Source organism: Canis lupus, chromosome 37, assembly GCF_003254725.2.
Source record: "Canis lupus dingo isolate Sandy chromosome 37, ASM325472v2, whole genome shotgun sequence".
Classification (NCBI taxonomy): Eukaryota; Metazoa; Chordata; class Mammalia; order Carnivora; family Canidae; genus Canis; species Canis lupus.
In genome coordinates this window covers 6,228,153-6,255,171 of record NC_064279.1, presented here as the reverse complement: position 1 = coordinate 6,255,171, position 27,019 = coordinate 6,228,153, and the positions used below count along the sequence as shown (strand labels likewise).

General features: G+C 38.9%; 1 protein-coding gene across 1 annotated transcript in view; it reads left to right on the top strand.

Annotated features, from left to right (window-relative positions):
• HECW2 (HECT, C2 and WW domain containing E3 ubiquitin protein ligase 2) overlaps positions 1-27,019 on the top strand; it is a 359,319-nt gene that overhangs the window by 298,641 nt on the left and 33,659 nt on the right. The window contains exons 18-21 of the mRNA XM_049106445.1: positions 5,938-6,021; positions 11,466-11,575; positions 21,150-21,270; positions 22,844-22,957. Coding sequence (XP_048962402.1) covers positions 5,938-6,021; positions 11,466-11,575; positions 21,150-21,270; positions 22,844-22,957 — 429 coding nt within the window. The remainder of the gene's footprint in view (positions 1-5,937; positions 6,022-11,465; positions 11,576-21,149; positions 21,271-22,843; positions 22,958-27,019) is intronic.

The window sequence follows — 27,019 nt, the reverse complement described above, 5'->3', positions numbered from 1 at the left end:
ACCAAAAGATTGGGATCGTCCCCTGCAATTCTCAGAGCATAATGCCTTGAAATTAGAACTAAATCACAATAAGAAGTTTGGAAGGACCTCAAACACGTGGAGGTTAAGGACCATCCTGCTAAAAGATGAAAGGGTCAACCAGGAAATTAAGGAAGAATTAAAAAGATTCATGGAAACTAATGAGAATGAAGATACAACCTTTCAGAATCTTTGGGATGCAGCAAAAGCAATCCTAAGGGGGAAATATATCGCAATACAAGCATCCATTCAAAAACTGGAAAGAACTCAAATACAAAAGCTAACCTTACACCTAAAGGAGCTAGAGAAAAAACAGCAAATAGATCCTACACCCAGCAGAAGAAGAGAGTTAATAAAGATTCGAGCACAACTCAACGAAATCGAGACCAGAAGAACTGTGGAACAGATCAACAGAACCAGGAGTTGGTTCTTTGAAAGAATTAATAAGATAGATAAACCATTAGCCAGCCTTATTAAAAAGAAGAGAGAGAAGACTCAAATTAATAAAATCATGAATGAGAAAGGAGAGATCACTACCAACACCAAGGAAATACAAACGATTTTAAAAACATATTATGAACAGCTATACGCCAATAAATTAGGCAATCTGGAAGAAATGGACGCATACCTGGAAAGCCACAAACTACCAAAACTGGAACAGGAATAAATAGAAAACCTGAACAGGCCAATAACCAGGGAGGAAATTGAAGCAGTCATCAAAAACCTCTCAAGACACAAAAGTCCAGGGCCAGATGGCTTCCCAGGGGTATTTTATCAAACGTTTAAAGAAGAAACCATACCTATTCTACTAGAGCTGTTTGGAAAGATAGAAAGAGATGGAGTACTTCCAAATTCATTCTATGAGGCCAGCATCACCTTAATTCCAAAACCAGACAAAGACCCCACCAAAAAGGAGAATTACAGACCAATATCCCTGATGAACATGGATGAAAAAATTCTCAACAAGATATTGGCCAATAGGATCCAACAGTACATTAAGAAAATTATTCACCATGACCAAGTAGGATTTATCCCCGGGACACAAGGCTGGTTCAACACACGTAAAACAATCAATGTGATTCATCATATCAGCAAGAGAAAAACCAAGAACCATATGATCCTCTCATTAGATCCAGAAAAGCATTTGACAAAATACAGCATCCATTCCTGATCAAAACTCTTCAGAGTGTAGGGATAGAGGGAACTTTCCTCAACATCTTAAAAGCCATCTACGAAAAGCCCACAGCAAATATCATTCTCAATGGGGAAGCACTGGGAGCCTTTCCCCTAAGATCAGGAACAAGACAGGGATGTCCACTCTCACCACTGCTATTCAACATAGTACTGGAAGTCCTAGCCTCAGCAATCAGACAACAAAAAGACATTAAAGGCATTCAAATTGGCAAAGAAGAAGTCAAACTCTCCCTCTTCGCCGATGACATGATACTCTACATAGAAAACCCAAAAGCCTCCACCCCAAGATTGCTAGAACTCATACAGCAATTTGGTAGCGTGGCAGGATACAAAATCAATGCCCAGAAATCAGTGGCATTTCTATACACTAACAATGAGACTGAAGAAAGAGAAATTAAGGAGTCAATCCCATTTACAATTGTACCCAAAAGCATAAGATACCTAGGAATAAACCTCACCAAAGAGGTAAAGGATCTATACCCTAAAAACTATAGAACACTTGTGAAAGAAATTGAGGAAGACACAAAGAGATGGAAAAATATTCCACACTCATGAATTGGCAGAATTAATATTGTGAAAATGTCAATGTTACCCAGGGCAATGTACACGTTTACTGCAATCCCTATCAAAATACCATGGACTTTCTTCAGACAGTGAGAACAAATTATTTTAAAATTTGTGTGGAATCAGAAAAGACTCCGAATAGCCAGGGGAATTTTAAAAAAGAAAACCATATCTGGGGGCATCACAATGCCAGATTTCAGGCTGTACTACAAAGCTGTGGTCATCAAGACAGTGTGGTCCTGGCACAAAAATAGACACATAGATCAATGGAACAGAATAGAGAACCCAGAAGTGGACCCTGAACTTTATGGTCAACTAATACTCGATAAAGGAGGAAAGACTATCCATTGGAAGAAAGACAGTCTCTTCAATAAATGGTGCTGGGAAAATTGGACATCCACATGCAGAAGAATGAAACTAGACCACTCTCTTTCACCATACACAAAGATAAACTCAAAATGGATGAAAGATCTAAATGTGAGACAAGATTCCATCAAAATCCTAGAGGAGAACACAGGCAACACGCTTTTTGAACTCGGCCACAGTAACTTCTTGCAAGGTACATCCACGAAGGCAAAAGAAACAAAAGCAAAAATGAACTATTGCGACTTCATCAAGATAAAGAGCCTCTGCACAGCAAAAGAAACAGTCAACACAACTAAAAGACACCCTACAGAATGGGAGAAGATATTTGCAAATGACATATCAGATAAAGGGCTAGTTTCCAAGATCTATAAAGAACTTATTAAACTCAACACCAAAGAAACAAACAATCCAATCATGAAATGGGCAAAAGACATGAAGAGAAATCTCAGAGAGGAAGACATGGACATGGCCAACACGCACATGAGAAAATGCTCCGCATCACTTGCCATCAGGGAAATACAAATCAAAACCACAATGAGAAACCACCACACATCAGTGAGAATGGGGAAAATTCACAAGGCAGGAAACCACAAATGTTGGAGAGGATGCGGAGAAAAGGGAACCCTCTTGCACTGTTGGTGGGAATGTGAACTGGTGCAGCCACTCTGGAAAACTGTGTGGAGGTTCCTCAAAGAGTTAAAAATAGACCTGCCCTACAACCCAGCAATTGCACTGCTGGGGATTTACCCCAAAGATACAGATGCAATGAAACGCCAGGACACCTGCACCCCGATGTTTCTAGCAGCAATGTCCACAATAGCCAAACTGTGGAAGGAGCCTCGGTGTCCATTGACAGATGAATGGATAAAGAAGATGTGGTTTATGTATACAAGGGAATATTCCTCAGCCATTAGAAACGACAAATACCCACCATTTGCTTCAACGTGGATGGAACTGGAGGGTATTATGCTGAGTGAAGTAAGTCAGTCGGTGAAGGACAAACATTATATGTTCTCATTCATTTGGGGAATATAAATAATAGTGAAATGGAATAGAAGGGAAGGGAGAAGAAATGTGTGGGAAATATCAGAAAGGGAGACAGAACATGAAGACTCCTAACTCTGTGAAACGAACTAGGGGTGGTGGGAAGGGAGAAGGGTGGGGGTGAATGGGTGACGGGCACTGAGGGGGGTACCTGACGGGATGAGCACTGGGTGTTATTCTGTATGTTGGTAAATTGAACAGCAATAAAAAATAAATTTATTTAAAAAAAAAAGAAAAGAAAAACAAAGGACTCTGTGGAATAGGAGTGGCTAGAAGCCCTAACCAGAATTAGTTAAGCAAATGGGACAACTTCAATATTTTTATATGATACTAGAATTGACTATCTCTTTTCCACTGCACCATGAACTCTTTGAGAAAGGAACTAGGTCTTCTACCCTGTTGGATTCCCAGTATGGGGTATGGTGCCCAGCACAATCTAGACACTAAGAGAATGTTTGCTGAAAGAAGGAATGAATCTTAGCCTAAGAAGGTACTGAGTGGTATGGTGTGCATCTGGGGACATGCTCCAGTGGCTGACCCATAGCTTGTCAGTGCCATAAATGAGCTGGCCTGGTGAAAACTAGCTTCCTCTGGCGTATGGTATGTTCTGGCCTAAAGAATGAGACCAGTTGCTCTCCCTGCCTAATAGTTAATATCTGGAAAGGGTTGAAAAGTTCCCCACTTGGCATATTTCCTCTGCTGTCTTTCCTTGTCTTCACCCTATCATCCTTGGGGTTTTTTTCTTTCTTTCTTTCTTTTTTTTTTTTGTAAATTTTTAAATTGAAGTTCAATTTGCCAATATATAGCATAACACCCAGTGCTCATCCCATCAAGTACCCCAATCAGTGCCCATCACCAAGTCCTCCTACCCTGTCATCCTTGTGACTCAGGAAGCTATGATCTTTTCCTTATTCCCAGGAAGCATACAGACCGTAGTCCAGTGCGTGGTATCTTTTACATCACCCCCCTCATTCTGTCTAGCTCCAGCTGAAGAAGTGGAGGAGAGCGTGTGCCCTGTTTGTTTTCCCGTGTATTCTGTTTGCCTGATTCATTGTGATGATAGGGCAAGGAGATAAACTGTGTTTGTTGCAGATAGCTTTTGATTCTTCAAGATCAAAGCATGTTATTACTGACCCTTATAAGAGTATTTCTTTGGTTATTATTCTTTTTTTTTTCTCCACGATGATTTCTCTTTAATGTAGCTTTTTAAAACCAACTTTCATATCTTGTACCAAAAAAATCATTCACCAGATAATGGGCCTTGGTTTCCGTCATGTGCTTCAGACATGAGATTGTAGCATTTGAGGGAAAATGTTCTGCTTGGTTCAAGCCTTCAAACTGAAGTAACAAAGCAGAAAGGCTGGCTTTTCCCTTCTGAACAATTTCTTTATATATGTGTCTGACATTCATTTCTTAGGTATATGTATGTGTAACTCAAAGGTTGGAAAAGAAAATTTGGCAATGCCAAAGATAAGATGTTTCATATACTAATATATTGTTTAAAATGGATCTAGCCAGAAGCAGCCAAATTCTTTATCAGTCCTTGTAAGCTATGTGGTTGAGAGCAAATCAGTGGACTTTTCTGTACATTATGGGTTTTCCATTTCAACAGTTAAACCTTGCCTTTCCCCTCATTGTCTTCAGGCTTGCAAATAATTAAGAAGAAATTTGGAATTTGGAAATATAAAATGCAGTAGAACTTTAGGGAAAATATCAAGCAGAAAAACAAGATCATCTATAAAGAGGAACTAAATCTGAATAAATACTTATATCAAAGATCAATATTTTATTTCATACTGTACAAAAATCACACTATGCTATCATTAGCACTTTGAGTAAAATTGCATAGTTGTGTTTATTCCTATGTTACTATCAAATGAAATGCTTTCAGTACCGTAGTTTATGTTCTTATTTTTTTTCTTGTCTTATAGAAGTTAATATACTATGCTTTGAAATAGTATCATGTAAATGAGGGGAAGTAACAGGGAAATTTTTATTAAAATTGTTTTCATATAAAGAATTGAAAATAGCAGCATGATGATGGCTCATCAAACAGAAAAACATGATGTTATTACTTATATCTATAAATAAAATAATGGTAGAAATCCCTCACAATTGGGTTTGATATATGTAGGTAGAAGAATATATACATTTGCACAGGTATATACATAATCTATCCCACTAACTGTAGTAACTAAAAGTGTTTCAGGTTTTTAGTTATTTCAAAGAGACATACGCCTCTTTATTGAGTATATATTGATTAGATACTATCTGCCTCTCAGTAGGAATGTGCTCATCACACATAATTTAGAAGTATAACCCCAGGAAAATAGATGAATATCCCTACACATTCACTTTTTGGAATAACAGGGAATCAGCCTGAATGGCCTAAACAGTTGCTTAGATTCAAGCCCACAACAGGCTCTAACTCAAAGCAGAGACTGAGTTGTATTGGTTGGATGGTACTACCGCCTGTAGTAGAACTTGAGCAGCGAAATGATAAAAGCAATAAAGGAATCTTTCTCCAGTGTTAGGACAGGGCAGTTTTGATGCTCATGGGTCCTCCTTGAAAGCAACGACCATGTCTCTATTGGATATGTGTTCCTGGGTATATTAAACATTAGCTACCCCATAGTAGATACAAAAAAATAAAATGTTGTGACTATTATTTTTGAAATGGTGCCTAAGGCACTGAGTCATGTTTCATAATGTCTACCATGTAAATTTTGAACTGTTTCTTTGCTTGAATAGGGAGAAGATCCAATTTATCCGAACTGAAGGGACCCCAGGATTGGTGCGTCTTTCAAGTGATGCAGACCTTGTTATGTTGCTGAGGTATGTGACACCCGCTTTTGACATAGAAAGTCTTCAGCCATCAGATTTAGGGAGCACTTTAGAAAACACTACTCTGATATTAGTAGCCAGAAAATGTCTCCATTATTCTTTAAAGATTTGTGGAATACTCATGGTGTGGAAGTTGTAGGATGCTGGTTTAGTAATGATTCATTTCAGATTACATTTCTTATTCTGACATCTGTTTGATTTTTTTTTCCCCCTGTTGATAAACGAGGTGATTTTGGAGAAGGAAAAGGTTATTAGTAAAGGCCAGTGGATAGAATGTCCCACTCACAAAATGGAATGCAAGGGCATACGGGGCTTACTTATCTCTTTAGAGTAGAATAGAGGTCATATTTATTTATTTATTTATTTCAAATTTTTCCTCCAAATGTGCTTTGCCTTTTTTTTTTTTTCCTGATTTGACTTTTTTTTTTTTAATGATTTTGAGAGCTTAGGTTTGGGAAATTAGATCAGAAAGGTGAAATTTGATCACTGGTACTCATTGTCAACTTGATAGCCCTTCATAAAAATTACCCAATTATATTTTCTTTTCCGTTGATTAGGTCAGCTTTGGTTTTAAATTTTAGAGTAGTTTAGAAAAGGAAATTAGCAATTTTTTGAAAGATTTTTCATTCTTAATATTAACCCTTAAATGTAGGAGGCTAGAATAAAATAATGCTTTGCTCTACTAGTAGTTGGGACACTTACCATCATAACCTCCAAAGAATTAAAGGGAAAGTCAGGCTGAACCATACCACACAATGTTTTATTTATCCCAGAGTGCTAACGATTTCATTCATGATATTCATGATGATCTTGACCCTAACCATTTCTAGCTGCCTACATAATAGTTGCCATATTTGTAAAACTGAAGTAAAAAAATTATTTTCCTTTACTGGATAGTTGGAGCATAATTCAAAGGGATATAATCACTTCCCACAGAGACTTCACTTGATTCTGAACAAGACCTGTTGGGAGGCAGGGGTCACTTATCAGTGTAAGGGGTGACCCATGACAGTATTGTACTAAGCTAGTTCTGAAAACAGAATATAATATAGTGTGCTACATGGTCAGGAAGACTCTTGGTCAATTAATATGTAATACAATGTTTCTACCATGTTTGGTTGGTAATAAAATAGTTTTGTTATAAAGTTCTGGCTCGACTATGACTCTTTTGCTTCATTCTAGAAATCTTAGGTTTTTCATTTAAAATAAAGAATTCTGCTTCAGGAATTAATGAAAACAAAATAGAAATCATGATGATCTTTCACCTGTTCTTAGTTAAATAATCTTTAGATGGTATAGCCCTAAATATTTTAAGTTACAATATAGCTTAGAATATTTGTACTTTGGTAAACATTGCATTTTGCATGAGTTTCTATGTGTTTGAATTTAAAAATATATATATATCAGTTTTCTGTATGTATATGTATGTGTATGTATAGATACACACGTATACACACATACACACACACACATAAAGAGCAAGGCTACATTTTCTCCTTTTTGGGGAAACAGCATGTTCTCTGAAGTTAATAGGCCTTTGGAGAAGTATGAGAAATTCATTTATTATGTAATAGTTCTATATTTATTACATGCAAATGATGTCATTAAGTTCTAGACTTACTTAACTTAGATGATCAAATGTATTTATTTTCATAATTTTATGTGATGACACAATGTATTACATGTGGATACTTACTAAATAATGTTTAGGGACGCCTGGGTAGCTCAGGGGTTGAGCATCTTCCTTTGCCTCAGGGTGTAATCCGGGGTCCCAGGATCGAGTCCTGCATTGGGATCCTTGCATGGAGCCTGCTTCTCCCTCTGCCTTTGTCTCTGCCTCTCTCTTTGTCTCTGTCTCTCATGAATAAATAAATAAACTCTTAAAAAATAATGTTTAATAGTTATGGAAACATTTTGAGATCTCAGTTCTTTATTTTTTATTTTACTTTTATTTTACTTTGGAGTTTGAGTTATCAATGACTGTAAACTCAAGCAATGGACTAGTTGTATGCATAGCGAAAGACTTTGTGTCTATTTTTATACTTTGTCTATTTTTAAGATTGTATTTAATTACGAGAGAGAGGGAGGAGAACAGAGGAAGAGGAACAAGCAGACTTCACATTGAGCTTGACATGGGGCTTGATCCCAGGACTCTGAGATCATGACCTGAGGTAAAACCAGCATAACCGACTGAGCCACTTAGGTACCCCTATTTCTTAAAAAAGAAAATAATTCCTGGTCCAAATGGACTTGATTATCAGCAAGCTGCAATATAGAGATGCCATAGCTGTAGGAAATTATTCAATTCAAAGTAAGCCTATGTGAGATTATTTTCAAAAACCTCCATTTAAAACTCAAGAATTTTTAGATGACTTTGTTACAGCTGTTATTGATTATTCTATTTCATATATTATTTCATTAACTCAACTCCTATAAAAAATATACCTCTATCAAAGCTTATATATGAAATGATTGATACATTTGGCCATGTTAGAATTTTAAAATTTATATAATGAAAGACACCACATATAAAAGCATAAAGAAAGCTAACAAACTAGTAGAAGAATATATTCACAATGTATAAAGCAAAGATATTATGAATACACAAAGAATGTCTTTAAATCAATTTAGAAGAATAGAATTGAAAAGAAAAATAGATGAAGGGTATAAAAAAGGCATTTCATAGAAATCGAAGTAAGAATAGCCGGTGAACTTATGGGAAAGATGCTAGCAATCATAAAATGCAATTTCCAATAATGAGATAGTATTTCATACATTAGATTTGAAAAAGCCAGAAAGGCTGGCTTTGAAAAGTCCAGAAATGAGAAATAGGGACTCTCATACTGTCTGGACTTGGGATTGCAATTTCTACAACCTTTTCAGAACACAATTTGACAATGTCTTGTATAGTTGAAAAGGCATATGTGTTAAGCCTGAGAAATTCTGCTCTTAAATATATACCATATTTATACTAAGAACTCTTTTGCATGTGCCCAAGGCAGTATATACAGGATCTTCACTGCACCATTGTTGATAATAGCACAAAGTTGGAAAAAATTAAATATTTGTCAAATGAGATAAAGAAATTTATTTGTTCATAGAATGGACAACTGCATAGTAGGAAAAGTAATATGCTAGATTCTTATCTGTCAACATGGATAGATGTCAGAAATATATTGAACTAAGCAGTTTAAGAATGCTATATACTTACTTAGCACTATGTAGTTTTTTTAGTGCATAAGGCAAAACTGTATATTGTTTATTTATGGATATTTATTGCAAAATATAAAACTATGGGAGGAGGATACCATATTAAAGTCATGGCAGAGGAAAACAAAGGGGCTTGTATATACAATGCACATACACAGACATATATGCATGTACATGCAGATATATAAAGATGTGTAAGTATGCATGTATGTTTGTCTGAAGCAAAAATAGTAGTGTTAACATTTGTTAATCCTGGATGATATGAATCAAATGTTTTATTTTATATTACATTTTGTGTATTAAATTTTTCAAGTAAAATATTTTTCTTGATACGAACGATTCCAGAGTATTGGTTATATTTAAAGGAAATGATAAATGTCATGGAGCAAAGGGAGACAGATGTAGGTATCTAAAGAAAGGGTGCTAATTCCTACTCTTCAGTTAATTTAGCCATAGGTTTACAGATCTTTGTGATATCAACTATTACATGAGACTATTCCTTAGCAATTAATTTAAAATTCACATTATTCCAGTGGCTATTGATTTATTGAAAAAGAAAAAATGACTTAAGACCTTAACTTGGGCCAAGTCACCAACGGTACGGAGTCGGGCGGCTGCGGGTTTGTCTGCGGCTTTTGGGACCGGGCAAAAAGAAAAAAAAAAGAAAAGAAAAAAAAAGTCCTTAACTTGGTATTATAAATATGATTATTTCCTACTTCTGCTTCTAAAACTTTTGACTTTTATTTTTTTAAAAGATTTTATTTATTTATTCATGAAAGACACAGAGGAGAGAGAGAGGCAGAGACACAGGCAGAGGGAGAAGCAGGCTCCATGCAGGGAGCCTGATGTGGACTCGATTCCAGGTCTCCAGGATCACGCCCTGAGCCAAAGGCAGGCGCTAAACCACTGAGCCACCTAGGGATTCCCACTTTTTGACTTTAATAGTTTAAAAGTGGAAAGATAGCTTTAAAAAATAATATCATGTCTAAAAATCTTTTCCTGCAGTGGTCTAGCAGATGTGTGCATGTAAATAAAGAACTAGAGAAGAATTATCAAGTTGTTATTGCTATAACCCAGGGTTTTCTCAGCTTCAAAAGTATTGACATTTTGGACTGGATACATCTTTGTTTCAGAGAGCTATTCTGTGTATTGTAAGATGTTTATCAGTATCCTGGTCTCTACCCACTAGATACCAAAAACCTACCTTCTCCCAATTATGACAACTAAAGTATCCTCAGACATTCCCCCAAAGTCTCCAAATGGTGTGGAAGGAGGGCAAAATTGCCTCAGTTGAGAAACGGTGTTGATAACCCTTAAGAATCCTTTCCTTGATCTTTATAATAATAAACTGTTGCCACTTTTTTCTGAATTTTTCTGAAAACAGGTAACAGGTTTCTAGATTTGGCCAAGTTTGAGGAAAACCTGCTTCTTCCTCTTAATTAAAAGACACAAGTCCTCTTACTTTTATTGCTGTTTTAATTCTACTTTGTCAAGTATTTGTCAAATATCAGGAGCTTAGTGCAATCAATAGTACTTTTATCCTATCCTAATATTTAATGAAAAGTCTCAGATTATAAGATTTCATGTCCATGGTTATTGTCTTTTAGGAGAGTCCTAGAAAAAGAAACTTCAATATGGAGAAGAAAGAATACACTGGATTGCATAATCTAATATCAAAAACCTCACATTTAAAAAAACATTATAAACCAGAGTAAACAAGGGAGCTAATTATTTAGCAGTTGTAATTATGTAGGAGGTGTTTTGTTTTATTTTGCTTTTAATTCTCCAATTAAATCCTAAACTCTTTGAATATTAAGACTCTGTCATATATGTCTTAGACTGAGGATAAAGAACATAATTTGTGTCTCCATTATGGGTTCTCAATAAACATTGTGTGTTACGTGTGAGTCTTATTCTCAAATCTAAAAGCCCACATACTATTGTTCAAGCAAACATGTAAATTCAGACTCACAGATTAAAGTGGCAAAATAGGAATCCCATTGTCCAGAGTTGGTAGGAAAAGAGGCACATAACCATAGGTTTCACATGAGCTGCAACAGACAGCTATTTGCCCCAAGAACGACTTACAGGAGTAGGGGGACAAGTGCTCCCTTTGGGATGTGAGCCGGACCTCAGAGTAAGAAATCAACTCTTACTCATGTGGAAACAAGGCTTCCCCCCCCTTTTTGGCTAAAGTATGCACTTGCTTTCTTGTCTTTCCCCAGTTTATTTGAAGAAGAGATAATGTCTTATGTGCCTCCACATGCCTTACTTCACCCCAGCTACTGTCAGTCTCCACGTGGTTCCCCTGTGTCCTCTCCCCAGAACTCGCCGGGTAAGTCCGCCTGCTGTGCACAGTGAATCCTCTGAGAAGCTACCCTACAGTTCAATGTTCTGTCCTTCACAAAGGGCAGTAAGGGAACACTTTGGGTACATCTTTAGTGTTAGCACAGGTACATATTGTGTGGCACTTGGTGTCTCTTAAAACTGGCTTGTTCCCATGGCCATTCATTGTGACAGGAAGATAATGCCATTCCAGAATAAGAAGATAAATGTCAGCAGTATGATATACTCAGATAGAGGATTTACTTTGTGTTATGTTAGGTAGTGCCTAATATATCTTGGAAAATATTAAGACACAAAATATTATATTAGCTTTTGGATTGAAAAAGTTCTGGTGAGAAGACAGATTCTAATAAAAAGAAATGTCTACTTTCAAGAAATAATATAGAATTAAAATTAGTTTAATGGACTTTGGTAGTTTTTTTCCTGCAGTAATGACTAACTGCATTAGATAGGAAGACTTGAGACACATGGGCGAGTAGAACATGTTGATAGATAAACTAAAATATTTAAGTTCAAATTCTTTTTTTGAAAGAAGTATGGTATGAATGAAGGAGTGGATGGATGGATGGATGATAGAAAATCTAGCTTAGGAAGTGAGTTTTTTTAAGGAAAATTGTTATAATGTTGACAGAACATCAGCTATATTTATTTTTATTGTACCCAATATATTGTTTACTCTTTAATAGCTATCAGAATTTAAAGCTCTTTTTAATAGAAATGCAAGCTCCATATGTGTCACTAAAAGCTGCTCTATAGTCTTTGATTAATGACATGTTTTCACAAATCCTATCATAATGAAGTAAAGCCTAATTGAATACCAAAAACAGGAAAAGGTCTATTAATTTGTTCTTTTAACACAGATTTATTGAGCATCCAACTATGATCCAAGCACTGAATTAGACTCCAGTGCTACAAAGATGAATGATGCAGTCTCTGCCTTTGAAAGATTCATGGTGGGGCAGTGAGTCAGCAAATGACTCTGTAAAGCTCTGTGGTTAGTTCTGTAAAAAGAGGTGTGGGAACACAGATTTGGGAACAATTCTTCCTTCAAAACCAGCAGTGGGTGTTTGAGGGAAAGATAAAGATAATATATGGAGGAAGCCTTGAAAGATGTTGAAGGTGGGCCAAAGGAAGAAGAGTGTTCTAGGTAAATGAGTAGCATAACCTAAGTAAGCCTCAGAAGAATGAAAGCAGTTTAGGGACAAATAATAGTTACAGGTAAGAGCAAGTTCTCAAAGCTCGGGTTGGAAAGATAGGCTAGGGCTGGTTGGTCATTGAAGCCTTAGTTTGCAGTTTGTATAGAGCCACTGAAAATTTAAAACAGGAGTACGCTGTTTTACAAAGAGCAGTTTGGTGGCAATATGGAGGATGGATTAGAAGACGAGATAATGGAGTCAGAGAAATCACTTGGGAGGTTGTTACATTAACCCCGGTGACCTGCTCCAGGGCTGAACAAGAGGGAAACAGGAGTTAGGTCAAAAGGATATGTAGGATGTAGAGAAATCAGGACTTTGAGTCCAGGTAGGGAAGATTCTGAGGTCCCCACCACCTAGATGACAACACCATTCACCAGGAAAGGAAAAAGATTAGCCTGCAAAGGAGGGATTCAGTGAGTTTAGTTTTGAGCACGGTTTGTTGAGGAATCTCTGAGCCGTCCAACTGGAGATATCAGAGACAATTGGAAAAGACAGTCATGGAGCTCAGGAGAGGTTTGTGGCTTGGCATATAGGTATGCTGGTGGCAATGGAAGCCCAGGACAGTATGGAGGAACTGGAGAGGACAAGCCCATGGAAAGAAGAGAAAACAGAGGATGGTAACATGGGGAACTTCAGTATTTAAGGAATGGGCTGAGATAGAGGAGCAAATTAAAGAAAGAGAGACAAAGGATTTTGGAAGAGAATTAGGAAAGTCTTTTCAGGGAAGCCAGGCTTCAAGGAGTAGAGAATGGGCCAAATCCTCAAAGCATTCAAGAAGGATGAGGCCTAAGAAGAGGCCATTGGATTTGAACATCATGCAGTTATAAATGGCCTTTTTCAGAGCAGCTTCTGTGAGATAAGGGGTTATAAACTGGAAAGTGACCAGTTGCAGAAGGATATAAGAAGTAGAGCAGAAGCCAGGAGTATAGAATATTCGTTTTATGAAGTAGGGTGATGAATAGAAAGGAAAATAGAACAGTACTTAGAAGCAGAAGATGGGTTAAGGAAGAGGTTTTAGGATGGGGAAGTTGAGCATGTGTGTGTGTACAGAAGTCAGAAGATGTGGGTGGAAGGAAACTTGTTTGTTGAAGCAGCAATCATACCACAGGCCCATGAAGGCAGGACATTGAAGACAAAGTAAAGGTCAACTTTGGAACAAAGTAGGGATACCTAGTCTGATGATCCAGGATGAGAAGAAATAAGTCTATGACACTTCAGGTGAGTTTAAAGATGTAGGGGAAAAACTGATGGAATTCAGAGCCGACCTCCGTCTTTACCAGCTGTGTGTGACTTTGGGCAGTTTGCTTCGTTCCCTGAACTTGAATGTATGTTTCTGTAAAATGGGAATAACAGTAATCACCTCCCCTGGTTACTTGGAGTAGAATACCTTGCCTGGTGCCTGCAACATAACAAGCATCCAATAAGTATTAATTTATCCCTTTTTTCCTTCTTTTTGGAAATCTGATCCTGAGAATTATAGCTTTTCAATGTTTCAACCATTGGAAAGTGGAAACTATGAATACATCTCTCCCCGATTTACAGAGCTGACTGCCTAGGTATTTAATCATTCTGACTGGTCTTTATCTTAGTTAGATCCTATGATGAAGTTCAAAACGGGTTGTCCCTTTACCTGATGCTTTGTGGTTAAAGAAGTGAAGCTGTGTGGATTATTGCTCATTTCAGCAAGGCTCTCCTTCCCAGGGCTTTTCTGCAGCCCATCCTCCTCAAGAAAAAGGTTGATCGACAGCTTCTGTCCCTTTCTAAGCCCTACAAAGGCATGTGCTCTTGGGGACTGATTAAACATTCCTTGAGACTCTAAGAACTTTCTAAATGGTGACTAAGTTAGCTTCTTTTCACTGAGCATCACAAATGCACATGAGTAATCCATGGTGGTAGTAAAATGCATTCTGGAAGCACATTTAGAGCCAAACATTTTCCAAAGATATGTAGAGCCCAAATATATCTAAATTGCTAGCAGTGTTTGTGGTGGTTTTAATTTTCCGGGAGAATCATCTCCATATTTTTGGCCTATTCAGTTTCAGGGGGCTTTATTTGATCTTGAAATTGGGATGAACTGCCTGATATCAATGGAAGTTACTGTAACTGATTCCACATGATCCTACAAGGCCAGGACTAGCTAGCCTCATTTACCCTGTGGAGTAATCTTCTGATTCTTTGAGTACAAAAGAGTCTCCTCCTACCACGTTCCTGAAGTTCATCGTGCTTGTGAAAAGCCTTTCGGATGTTTTAAAATGGTCTGTTCCTCTTTCTTGGGACTAGAATTTCATCCCTTTTGTTGGCATGAGGATAATATTGTGAAAATTGTGACAATAACAGATTTGAATGATCTTCTTTCAGAATGCCTCGGGATCTGGTAAACTTTCCGGACTTTTCCGTATTTGAGTACGTTTACATGTCTTTTCAAGTGGAGGAGAGAGAGAGGGGCTCTGGAAACTTTGACTTGCTGCTTTTTCGCAGCTGTTAGAGCGCTCACGTAAAATTTGTCAAAATTTTGGAATGTGAAGGTTTGTTTTTCTAGGACCGTTATAACGCCAATCCCGACCTTAGTTATGCCAGAAGGGGAAAATCTTTCCAAACACCATATAGTTCATTATGCCAAATAGGGGACCCAGAAGTTTATTTAAGGACCTTTTGTAACTCCACATTTCTAGGAATTTAAATGCAGTAACACCTAATTCATCTAATATCATTGGAGATGTGCTCACATATGTGAATTTTCCATGTAACCAAAGCTATGACTAAGTGTCAGAGAATTTAACCCACCATTTACTGAAACTCTTCCATAAATTCATTATATTTCTCCCTACTTCCCTATTCACAGTGCACTGGAGATATTTCATGGTTTGGGGGGGATCATCGTACAGAGCTGTTATTACTTGACCAGAACTGAACTATCTGAAAGCTGGGACAGCACAGGTCACACTCAACAGACCAGAGAGCACTGAAGAGCCCGTGGTTCTTTGCTGAAGGAGGTCTTGAGGGCATGGGTTATGACAGGGAATTGTTTTTCCCACCACACCACGAGACCCCTTAGGGCCCTCTTGCCTTCTCTCTCTCCCTCCGAAGTCTTAGCATCTTGGCAGCTGCTTTCCCATCTCCTGTCCTTTTCTCTCTCTCTCTCTTTCCTCCCTCCTTCCACCCCTCCCATCTTGCCCACAGTCCCTGAAGTAGCAGTTGACCCTTAAACGTGGGGGCCCAGAGCCCTGACCCCCCCGCCCCGTGAGGTAAAAAAAAATAACCTGCATACGACTTTTAACTCCCCCCAAACTTAACCACTAATCGCCTACTGTTCCCAGGAAGCCTTGCCCATAACATAAACAGTCAATTAGCACATTTTTGTATGTTACGTGTATTATAGTCTGCATTCTGACAATGAAGTAAGCTGGAGACAAGAAAACGTTGTTAAGAAAATCACAAGGAAGAGAAAATACTACAGTTCTGTACTGTATTTATTGAAAAAAAAACCCTCATAGAAGCAGACCCATGCCGTTCAAACTCATGTTGTTCAAGGGTCAAGTGTGCTTGTTTTTAGAAAAAGTATTCCTTCTCTTCTCTGTGCTTAGCCCCACAGTGATGAGCTAGGAACCAAGCAGTACAAATGAAGGACGGTCCCCGAGTGGGTGGAGACGGGGAAGTTGGGATTCCAGAGACTGAAGGAAACCCCGATGCTCTCTCCGTCACCATTTATTGTTGTTAAGTCTCCCTTGTCCCTCACCCCCTAGTGCTATCAGAGAATGCCTGTCACTAGCCTTTCAGCTTCCCCTTTTAATATATTTCTTCTGATCTGCAAGGTCTAAAAAAATCAACTCATAAGTTGGTTTTGAAAAATAAAGAGCGTGTAAATGAAAGCATTAACAAGCTGAAAACAACGGCCTAGGGCCTAGGGCCTTTAACTGCTCTTTGAGAATAAAGCAAAACTGCAAGGACTTCGGTGCTTGTGCTCAGAGCCAGCCGCTTTGGAGACAGCATTTTTTTTTCCCCTTTAACTTTCATCGTTGTTGAGCTGTGTTCCAGAAGATGGAGTCTTCCAAAATTATTGTAATGCTTGATGGTTTGTTCTCATTCACTAATAGGGAATTGTAAAAAATAAATAAATAAATAAATAAAATAAAATAAGAAGAAGAAGAAGAAGAAGAAGAAGAAGAAGAAGAAGAAGAAGAAGAAGAAGAAGAAGAAGAAGAAGTCATAGAGAACTTTTTTAGAAAGTGAACCAGGAAAGAAATAGGCCTCTGAGCCATTTCAGTACAGAGGCCAGAGCCATGCTGGATTAAGCAAACTCCATCCCATCCAATGCAGAGTGAGCTCTGGTCATCAAAGTAATCTGGGATCCTGGTGGCACACCTGGAATCCAAAAAACCCAGACTCTTTAGTGGTTTGATGCCAATATTTCTACTGTCACCTGAAGTATTTTGTCAGGAGGAATTCTTTAGTTTGTATACGATCATGCAATTTTGTCATGGTAAATGGAAATAGTGCCATACGATATGGAAGTACTTCAGGCCTGCGTAGCAATGATAAGGGTGAAAAAACCCTAATATCTGTTACTGAATTTTTTTCCTGCAGATGATTAACATAATGCTGACCATCCATGAAGTCAGCCATTTATTTGATCACTTCCTAAATGTGTAACATTGACCTTTTTGTATCTGACTTCCTTTTTTAAGACCATAAAGTTACTTTACTTTCTCTATAGGAGATTGTATCCTAGAACTTTGCTTGCAGTTACGGTTCCCAAACGATTCTATTAGCTCAATCTTCCAAGATCATTTTTTATTTCTAAAGTGGAAGTAACATCATTCCTGCCCTGGAATTTCTTGGCAGGGCACCTAACTTGCATTAAGAGCTTGACAAGGGCCAACAGCATAATTTATTGTAATTTTTAAACCATGAAGTAATGTGTAAATGATTTTTTTTCATAATAGAACCATTAGCAAAAGAATTTTTGCATTTAACAATTTCTGTCTCCAGAGTCTCTGTAATTGAATCTCTTCAACCTAGAGTAGAAATGGAGTCAGAACTAATTTTTATTAAGTGTCCATATTGATACTGATGGAATGCATTATGGCATTTCCCGCATCCTTTTAAACCTCTCAAATTATACAGTAAGAGTATATGTGCCTTTTTAAAAGCAGTCAGATTTGAATCATGTTTCTTTTGAGTCCTGAAAGATTTTCATTCAGTCTCTTGTTTTTCTTTTTCCTCCTACCTATTAATGATTGTGCTCTTGGAAGCTGATTCACGATGACTGCTTTCTGAGCTGTCTGGGTTTACTAGCCTACAGTTTCTCAAACTGTGGCACCAGCTTCATTCTGCTACCCGAGTGGGCCTGTGCTGCCCTGCCGTGTCCCTTAGCCGTCCAAGAGTAGGGCCCTGTGCTCTTGGGAATCATGATCCCGCATGTTGCAAATGATTCCTTTCGCGGGAAGCATTGCCTCTGTGTTGGTCTCTGGATGCTCCCCAGATGTTTCATTGGGCACATTTGACCTTCCTGTAGGGGATAATGGTTCTCAACCTTGGCTGAATGGTTCTCAACCTTGGCTGCAAATTGGAGTCATCTGGGGAGCTGCATAAAACATGTATGCTTGGGCCCCACCCCCAGATTCTGATGTAATAGGTCTTGGGTGTGTCCTGAACATTGGGATTTTTTTTAAAGCTTCTTAAGTGATTCCCGTGTGCAGTCAGGAGTGAGAACCACTACTTAGGAGTCTCTTCTGTATCCTAGAGCTTTTAAGATCAAGTTTGTTTCCTTTATGACATAGGTCTTCCCTCTTTGGGTAAAAGACTCATAAACGTGCAAACAGACCTCTGGATATGTCATTGATTGATAGCCACTCTTACTAAAATCCATGCTTAACACCCCAAGACATTTCCCTATGTCTTTAGTACTCACCTCTCTGCAGATAATAACAGTAACAGCTAACACTTAGGCAAAGGCGCCTCTCAAAGCGCCCTGCGACATACACTAACTCGTTTAATGCGGGGTGTGGCGCTGATCTCACGGGAACTCCAGGACTGTGTCCTCAAGTGGAGGATAGCCACCTGGGCAGCTCTCCTCTCCAGCAGCACCATACGTGTAAAGCTTCACGTGCCCCCTGTCCACCAGCGTTTCCCACACTGCTTTCAGCGCCACATAGGCCTGGCCCAAATCCCAAAGCTACCATTCACTGGCATATGACTTCTGTTTCCCTAGTGACGAAGTGGTGATGGTGGTGATGATAATAATGCCTGCTGCGGAAACTTGTGAGGATTTCCCAAGGTCCTCTCTGCGATGCATGGTTCCATATGCATAGCCGGCACTTAACAAATGACAATTACTGTTTAGAAGTTTGATGTTACTATCCGAGCTCCCCAGTATCTGTTGGCAATTCTTATTTCACATTGTAAATGCTTCTCTGAGTCACCACTGTTACCTCAGGCCTCCAAGGGCCGTGGTGACTCCCAGCCGGTCCCCTCCTTAAGATCCCTCCTCTCCGTCCCACTCTGAGTCCACCCACCACACTCGGAAAGCCTGGGCTTTACAAAGCACCACGTGGGTGTTACCCCCTAGTTCAGGAACCTCTGAAGTCTTCCCCACCACTCACTGCACCAAACCCTAACTCCTCAGCGAGGGTTTTTCTTAAATTCCTCCCATAATTTGGCTCTCACCATCTGATTAAATTTCCCAGTTAGTCCCCAGCACTCCCCCATGCACTAGGTTAGCGGGGTCTCTTGAGTGTCTTCCAAACATGCGTGTGGTGCTGCTCCCAGCTCTTGCTGCGCTGCCCCAGGAGACACTCGAGACTCTCTTCTGTGTGCAAGGGCTGCCTCCAATAAAGTCTCCTCCTGACAGTCTTTTCCATCTTGATCTCTACTTATTCTCATTTGCGGTTACTTTTCTGGAACCCTGATCCCAAATGCAAAGACCGAGGTGGGGGCCAGGCATCAGTATCATCGAGTGGCGGCGGCACAGGCTTCACTTAATGGAGCAGCGGCCCACTGTGGTCTCAAGAAAAATGCAAGCCAGTTGTCGCAAGAGTTTCCAAATAATTTTCAAGAGAAAATTTGTTTTGTTATGTGTTTTACTTGAAATCTCCTAACTTTTAAATGCGGGAAGTTAATTTAAAATATTTTAAAAACAATTGTATGCCAAGCAAAACAGATCATTAGGGCTGGGTACAGCCCCAAGGCTGTAGTTTCGTCCCCTATGCCCTCTAGTTTGTTCACCACCTAGTTTAGGACTTAATTGTTTATCGAATTGTTTGATAGGTTTTATTTCTGTCTTCCTAACCGAAATATCTACTTTAGGAATCCCATCTTATTCATTTCGAGCATATGTTGCTGAACCTAACACGGCGTTAGCAAAAAAAAAAAAAAATTATCAGTTGACTCTTTAAAGAAATATTTAATGAACTTATATGGTATGTAATGCTCGAGACTTCACAACTTTTGTTTTCCGGTTCCTTTTATTGTGTTGTGAAATATTTCATGGAAATGTCCATTGTTTTTTCATGGCTCTGCGTGTGATTCTCATATTTATCATCAATTTTTTTTTTTTTTTGTCCCAGTTGGTCGGTTAGTCACCTTGTGGTACAAAGCTAGACTTTTCTCCAGAAAGAGGAACAAGCTGTTACTTTTACATTTTATTAATGAAACTTACCGTTGGATGACATATGAAACATCTTTAGGTCATCTGTGGATGATCCCAGCACTTGGCACATATTAAGAGCACAACAAATAGGAGTATTATTTATTCTTTGTGCAGCCAGGAAACATGTGAGTCTGCAGTTATGTCTGGGCTCTTTGTTTGTAGCAACATGGTTCTACCCTGCAGTATAAAATGTATGTGATTGCAAGTCTAAAATAATTCTTATGCTGCATATCTAAAAGACCTTTTGTACACTTTTCATAAGGCAAAGTCTGGAAACTCACTGTTCTTGCCTTATACACCACAGGCTTTCACATTGTGACTTCCCGTCTCATTGCCATGAGATCATCTCAGCAGAGATGTTCCACCCTGACAGTTCCCATTAGACATGAGTAACTCTGTTGGACTCATATTAGTTTGGATTAAAAAGGGAAACTCTCTGACACTCATATGGACACCATCGTAACTGTGCAAACAGGATTTTTATTCTCGACCAAAATGCCACACAGAAATATCCCAAGACTTTGGCTCAGCTCTGTTAGAGCCTTCAGCATGGGGAGGTGAAAAGTGAGGGCACTAAAAGGATTGCCTCCCTTTACTTGTTGACTGTGGTCTCAGCCCCCTGGCAGTATTTCATTTTTTTTTTTTTTCCCCATGGGGATGTGATGAGCATCAGGACATTGCACAAATCCGGACCCTTCTCTTTTTGTGCTTTGCTATAGGTACTCAGCGTGCCAATGCCCGGGCTCCAGCCCCTTACAAGCGGGACTTTGAAGCCAAACTAAGGAACTTTTACAGGAAGTTAGAGACTAAAGGATACGGACAAGGCCCAGGGAAATTAAAGTAAGTCAGAGCGATACAGAGTTGTGGATTGGGTGATGGTGGAGGGCTGGGATGCAGTTGGGAAATGTAGAAAATTGATTGTGGCTTGGGATGACCAGACGTTGTTTTAATCTGTGTAATTATTTTCGCATGTACAAACTGCAGGATCTTCTAAGACGGAGTTCTGGAATTAGGCACCATTGAGCTTAAGGTTTTAAAACAAACACCGAATTCCATAAAAAAATATAGTCAAAGTAAAAAGCTGATTTGTTTTTCCTGAAAAATGCCTCTTTGTTCCCTTACAGTGTATTTATTAGATAAAAGATTGGCACCATGTCCTGTACACACCAGACCCATCACCGTCATCTGACCTGACCTGAGTGCAGGAACACTGCTCAGCTCTGTTTTGTTCTGTGAAATAAGCTTCACTTGTCCAGTGAAGTATGTCATGAGTGTTATTTCTGCCTTGCTTTACCCACCTTCAAATGACGATATTTAAACGTCGTCATGTTGTTGGGCCTAGAATTATTTTCATTCCCTAGCTAACTGTACTTCCTTCATCCCCTCCTCCACCGCTGCCCCGTGTGCCCACTAGAGATCACTGTGCCACCTGAGAGAGGCAGAGGAAGAAGGGTCTCCACTGCCACACCACAGACCCAGAGAGGGCTGGCTCAAGTATATTCAAAGGTCCCACTTTCCTCACCCTCAACACACATCCGCTGCCCAAATACCTCACCTCTCTAAGCTTGGCCCTTCTCATGCTTCACTCAGGAAGGTCTTGAGGGGCCCCTGGGTGGCTCAGTCGATTAAGCATCCGACTCTTGATTTCAGCTCAGATCATGATCTCACAGTCATGAATTCAAGTGCAGTGTTGAGCTCCATGCCCAGCATGGACCCTACTTTAAAAAAAAAGAAAAAAAAAAGGAAGTCTTGAGCCCAGGCTTCCCTGTGTCCACCCTCCCTATCATCTCCCTTTCCATCACTATTTGCACTAAAGGCAAATTGATATCTGCTTCAGGATGCTTTTCAAGTAGATTTATTGGCCACAAGTATCATTCATTTGTATCTGTCACTTGGGGAAATCTCAAATTCACTTAATTTAAAAATTAAATTAAGCACAGTCATAAATGTGTCTGCTTTGAAGAACATGGAGAGTTTATTTTCCTCTCCTGGTTCTCACAGTCATCTCTCTGCATCCTTAGTAATTGAATTCCTTGTGTAGGTGCATTCATGCTTAAAACATTACCTCATAGAGTTGTCTTTCTTCCATTAAGCAAAAATTTTGTGTTTGTGTTGTTTTACAATCATCTTCCTTGTGGGATAAGGTGATTTGACCATTCAGAAAGGATTTAGGAGTTGTTTTTATATGTCGTGGGCAGAGTGCTCTGCTTACCAACAATCTGCTTATGTCATTTTTACTTCTCCTTGTAAGAGTTCAAGACAAATGCGCAGTATTGCGGCCAGCAGTGTATTAAGTCACTGCAGTTTTCACCTAGTGAACTATGGTAAATGAAAATGGAATCAAAAGTACCCAGTTCTAAAAAGATAAGGATTAGGAAATAATCTGTTTTTCAAATTGTCTTTTTATGGACAGGTTAATTATCAGAAGAGATCACTTACTAGAAGATGCTTTCAATCAGATTATGGGCTACTCCAGAAAAGACTTGCAGAGAAATAAGCTGTACGTCACGTTCGTCGGGGAGGAAGGGTGAGTAGAACAGAGAAGTGGCGTGTGGAACGCAGGCTGCGGCTGCAGAGGGGATGTGTCACCACATGGGCGCTGCGGCCTGAAACAGGAAACCCTTCTGGCAGGAAATGCCATTCTTATACACTTAAATCTTTCCGTTTTTTTTTTTTCTTTTCTTTTCTTTTCTTTTCTTTTCTTTTCTTTTCTTTTCTTTTCTTTTCTTTCTTTCTTTCTTTTTTTTTTTTAAGCTTCCTCTGGTTTTTAAATCATTTGACATGGACATTCTTTAGTAAACACTTGTAACTATAGATCATTTTTGAGAGCAGAAGTTTGGTCTGGTTTCTTCTCTCTGCATCTCTTTCTTAAAGGGAAATGTGGGGCCATGAGGGGAAAAAAACAAGCATTGAAATCTCACGTCTGTGACGGTGTTATCTGCACCGGGCGTAAGTCGCAAGCGCTTCACCTGTTAAATACACTCAGTTTCAGAATCACAAATGAGAATCCTGATGTTTTACCAGGAAGCTTCTGTAGAGGTAACTCCTGGGCTTTGCTTCTTATTTCACTGTTGCCGGTTTTTCTCCTTTTCTGGGGACAACCGCATACCTACCAAAATAATAAACTGACATAAATGAGCATCTCTAACCTTCTGTGACTCTTCCATGAGTGTGCCCATGGAGATATGGGCTCAGAAATGAAAGAGTAAAGACTCCTACGCACTGTTTATTAATCCAAATAAACATAACCGTTGTTATATAACACTTCGGAAGGTGACAGCTCCCGTCTTGTCCAGACCCCTTCCTCCTTCCTCATATCAGGCCTGAGTTTCCAGTCTCAGTACCTTCTTCGCAACCCAGCCAACACAGAGCAAAATTTAAAAGCACCACACAATGGCCTGAACTGGGGTTGTCCTCTCGACTCTGTCAACTTGGATCATTTTAAAGCTACCCTTCTCAGCCCCACCGAGGAAGAAAGTGTATTAGGTTATAGACACATAGTAGTAATATCCAACGAATTCAGCCATTCAATATGCAGTTAATTTGGAGGCTCCAGTGTATAAAGTAATTTGCAAGTGCTAATGGAACTAGATAACAGCAGAATGGGAATTCAAATCTAGGCCTGTCATCCAGGACCCTTGGACCAACACTAGGATGGAGGCAAAACTGCTGAACTCTGGTCTATGAGAATTTTTTCCTACCCATGGATTTTTTTTCACTATTTCAGCTGATTGATAACCATGCTCTTGTTATGTATGCTGAGTATGGTCTCCCAGCTGTGACTAGATTAAAGTAAAATATCTGGGAAAACAATATGAGGTGACAAAATTTGGGGAGAAGACTTGTTTTTGTTACTGAAGGACATTAATGGACTTTTACCTTTGTTAGTTGGTTAGGATGCAGGTGCACAGTTGAAAATGAAGGCAAATGTTTTAAGCCTCATCATAGGTGTGCGTGGAATTCCAAATATTTCCTTACATAACCAGTCTCATTTGGATGAGAATGCTTTTCCTCCTCCAGAACTCCAGCTGCCTTCCTTCTTCTTTGGACCGCAGTTTGTTGAAATCTCAGAGATGTAAGCAAGAGTCTTTGGAGGCCCTGGTACTTAAGTTTGAATAGAGCAGATGCTTATCATGCTTGATCATTCTCAAGTAGTCGCCCTGTGGTCTGGACTACTGACATCTGTTCCTAGGCTGAGTGTGGCTTGATACTTCTGATTGCCACTAATGTCCAAATGTTTCCTATTTCCTGTTTCCATCACCTGTCTCCTCGCTGTAACCCTAGAGGGAAAACAAAAGGGGGAGGCATTTTGAATTGTGATGTCCGCCATCAGAAACAACCATAACCAAGCCCCTCTGTGTATGCTTTATTGACACTAGAGTAATAGGGCCAAATAATTTCTGGTCTCATGGCTTTATCATGTCAATATCATACTTAGAGATTATTAGATAGAGACTTCATTTTGCTACTAAGGCATTGAGAATACGTACACTGTTTTGAAAGAATAAAATAGCACTCTTGACGAAAAAATAGACACCTCAAAACAGCATAAAATTAAGAAGCTATTTTAGACTTTGCCACCTTCTCAAACACATTGATTCAATTGTGTTAAAATTAAAAATCACAACATTTCTTTCTGGATTATAATAAATATCCAAAGCGAAAATCTACCTACATTTTTCTATGGAAATATAAATGTGGAGCTGAAAGTTTCTATCACTTTCCCTTCATTAATTTTAATGCTCACAAAATGTGTCATTTTCTAAGTTCTTCACGTCTAGTTCTAATTAGGTGTTTAAAAGCAGTGTACACCCAGTGGCTAGATCTTGGTTTCTAATATCATTCTTCAATAAAAGGAACTAGAGTCCTTGGAGAAATGGCTGATTCTAGGATGCAGCAGGAAATATACGAGATGGAGCTTGAAGTATCTTACAGAGCCAGAAAGCAAAGAAGTGCTCAAAATGTCCACAATGATGGGGGTATGTCGGAGGGACTCAAGAGCCTACTGAAAGGTCTCCCAGGGGCCAACACTGGAATTCTCCAAGCAACAAAATAAAGTAGGATAGAATTATAACCCAAAGTATAAAATAAATATCTGTACTGATATAAATATGTGATTGAATAAAGAGTAGACCAGTCTCCTGTGCAGAAGATTTCCATATAATTCAGCATAATTCCTCACTCCTTAATTGTAGGTTACATATAATGACTTTCTTCCAGTAGTATAGTTTGAGAAGGGGAAAAAGAAGTAAGTCCAGAATGGAGATGACTGACAAATACTCAGCCAGATGATCAAGGTTAAGATCAAGAGTCATATATCATGCTAATAGTATGGATCCTTCCTATGATGTGATGAAAATGGCACTTGATCCCAAAAACCCATATGTCAGTCTATTCAAAAGAAGAACATCAGGTAAATCCAAAGGGAAGGACATCCTGAAAGATGGCTTATTGGTGCTCCTTAAAACCATAAAGGTCATCAAAAACAGGGAAAGTCTGAGAAACTGGCACAGCCAAGAGAAGCCTAAAAAAACATGACAATTAGATGTAAATATGGGGGTGGGGATCCCTGGGTGGCTCAGCGGTTTAGCGCCTGCCTTCAGCCCAGGATGTGACCCTGGAGACCCGGGATTGTGTCCCGCATCCAGCTCCCTGCATGGAGCCTGCTTCTCCCTCTGCCTGTGTCTCTGCCTCTCTCTGTGTCTCTCTGTGTCTCTCTGTGTCACATTTATTTATTAATAAATGAATAAAATATTTTAAAAATGTAAATATGGTATTTTGGATGAGATCCTGTTTTCAGGAAAGGATCGTTAGGCAAAAATTAAGGAAATCTGAATAAATTATGCAATTTAGTTAATTGTAATATCTCAGTATCTGTTAATGAATTATAACTAATGTACTATACTAATGTAAGATGGGATAAGAGGGAAACTGGGTATGAGGTATACAAGAATTCTCCATATTATCTTTGCAACTTTTCTGTAAGTAAAAAACTATTCTAAAACAAAACTTTTACGAACAGAAAGCATGTAGTCAGCATTTGGGGAGATTTAGGAAATGTTTCCCACATTTTTTTCTTATTTCCTTATTGTCTGATGAGGGGGTGTCACCAGGGTAATTTTGAGTATGGGTGTATTTTCTTCTGCACTCGAGGTCAGTAGAATGATAACTATATAGAAATAGTTCTGTGGAAAGTCCAAATTAGTAGGAGTAGTGGTGTATCTGCAGAGTATTATTTTGTGTTACTATTGTCAAGTTTATGTTATCTATGAGGGAATAATACTTTGCAATTCTTATTGATACTACCTCAATGATTATATTTCCTACCTGTCATAATCAGGGTCTTTATTTATAATAGAGAAGTCAGGGCATAAAGAGAAAGGGTTTTACTTTAAAGAAAATTTCATCTGCCAGCACTCCAAGAAAGTATGAATTAACAGATTGACAGAGAGATTCCAGCTCCGTTTGAGGCTGGCTCATTGCATGGGTCTGAAACACACATATAGATTGTCCTGAAATGGAAGAGTGGAATCAAGAGAAATTATGGGAAGATTTATAGTCAAAAATTTACAAGATGATTACAAATGCC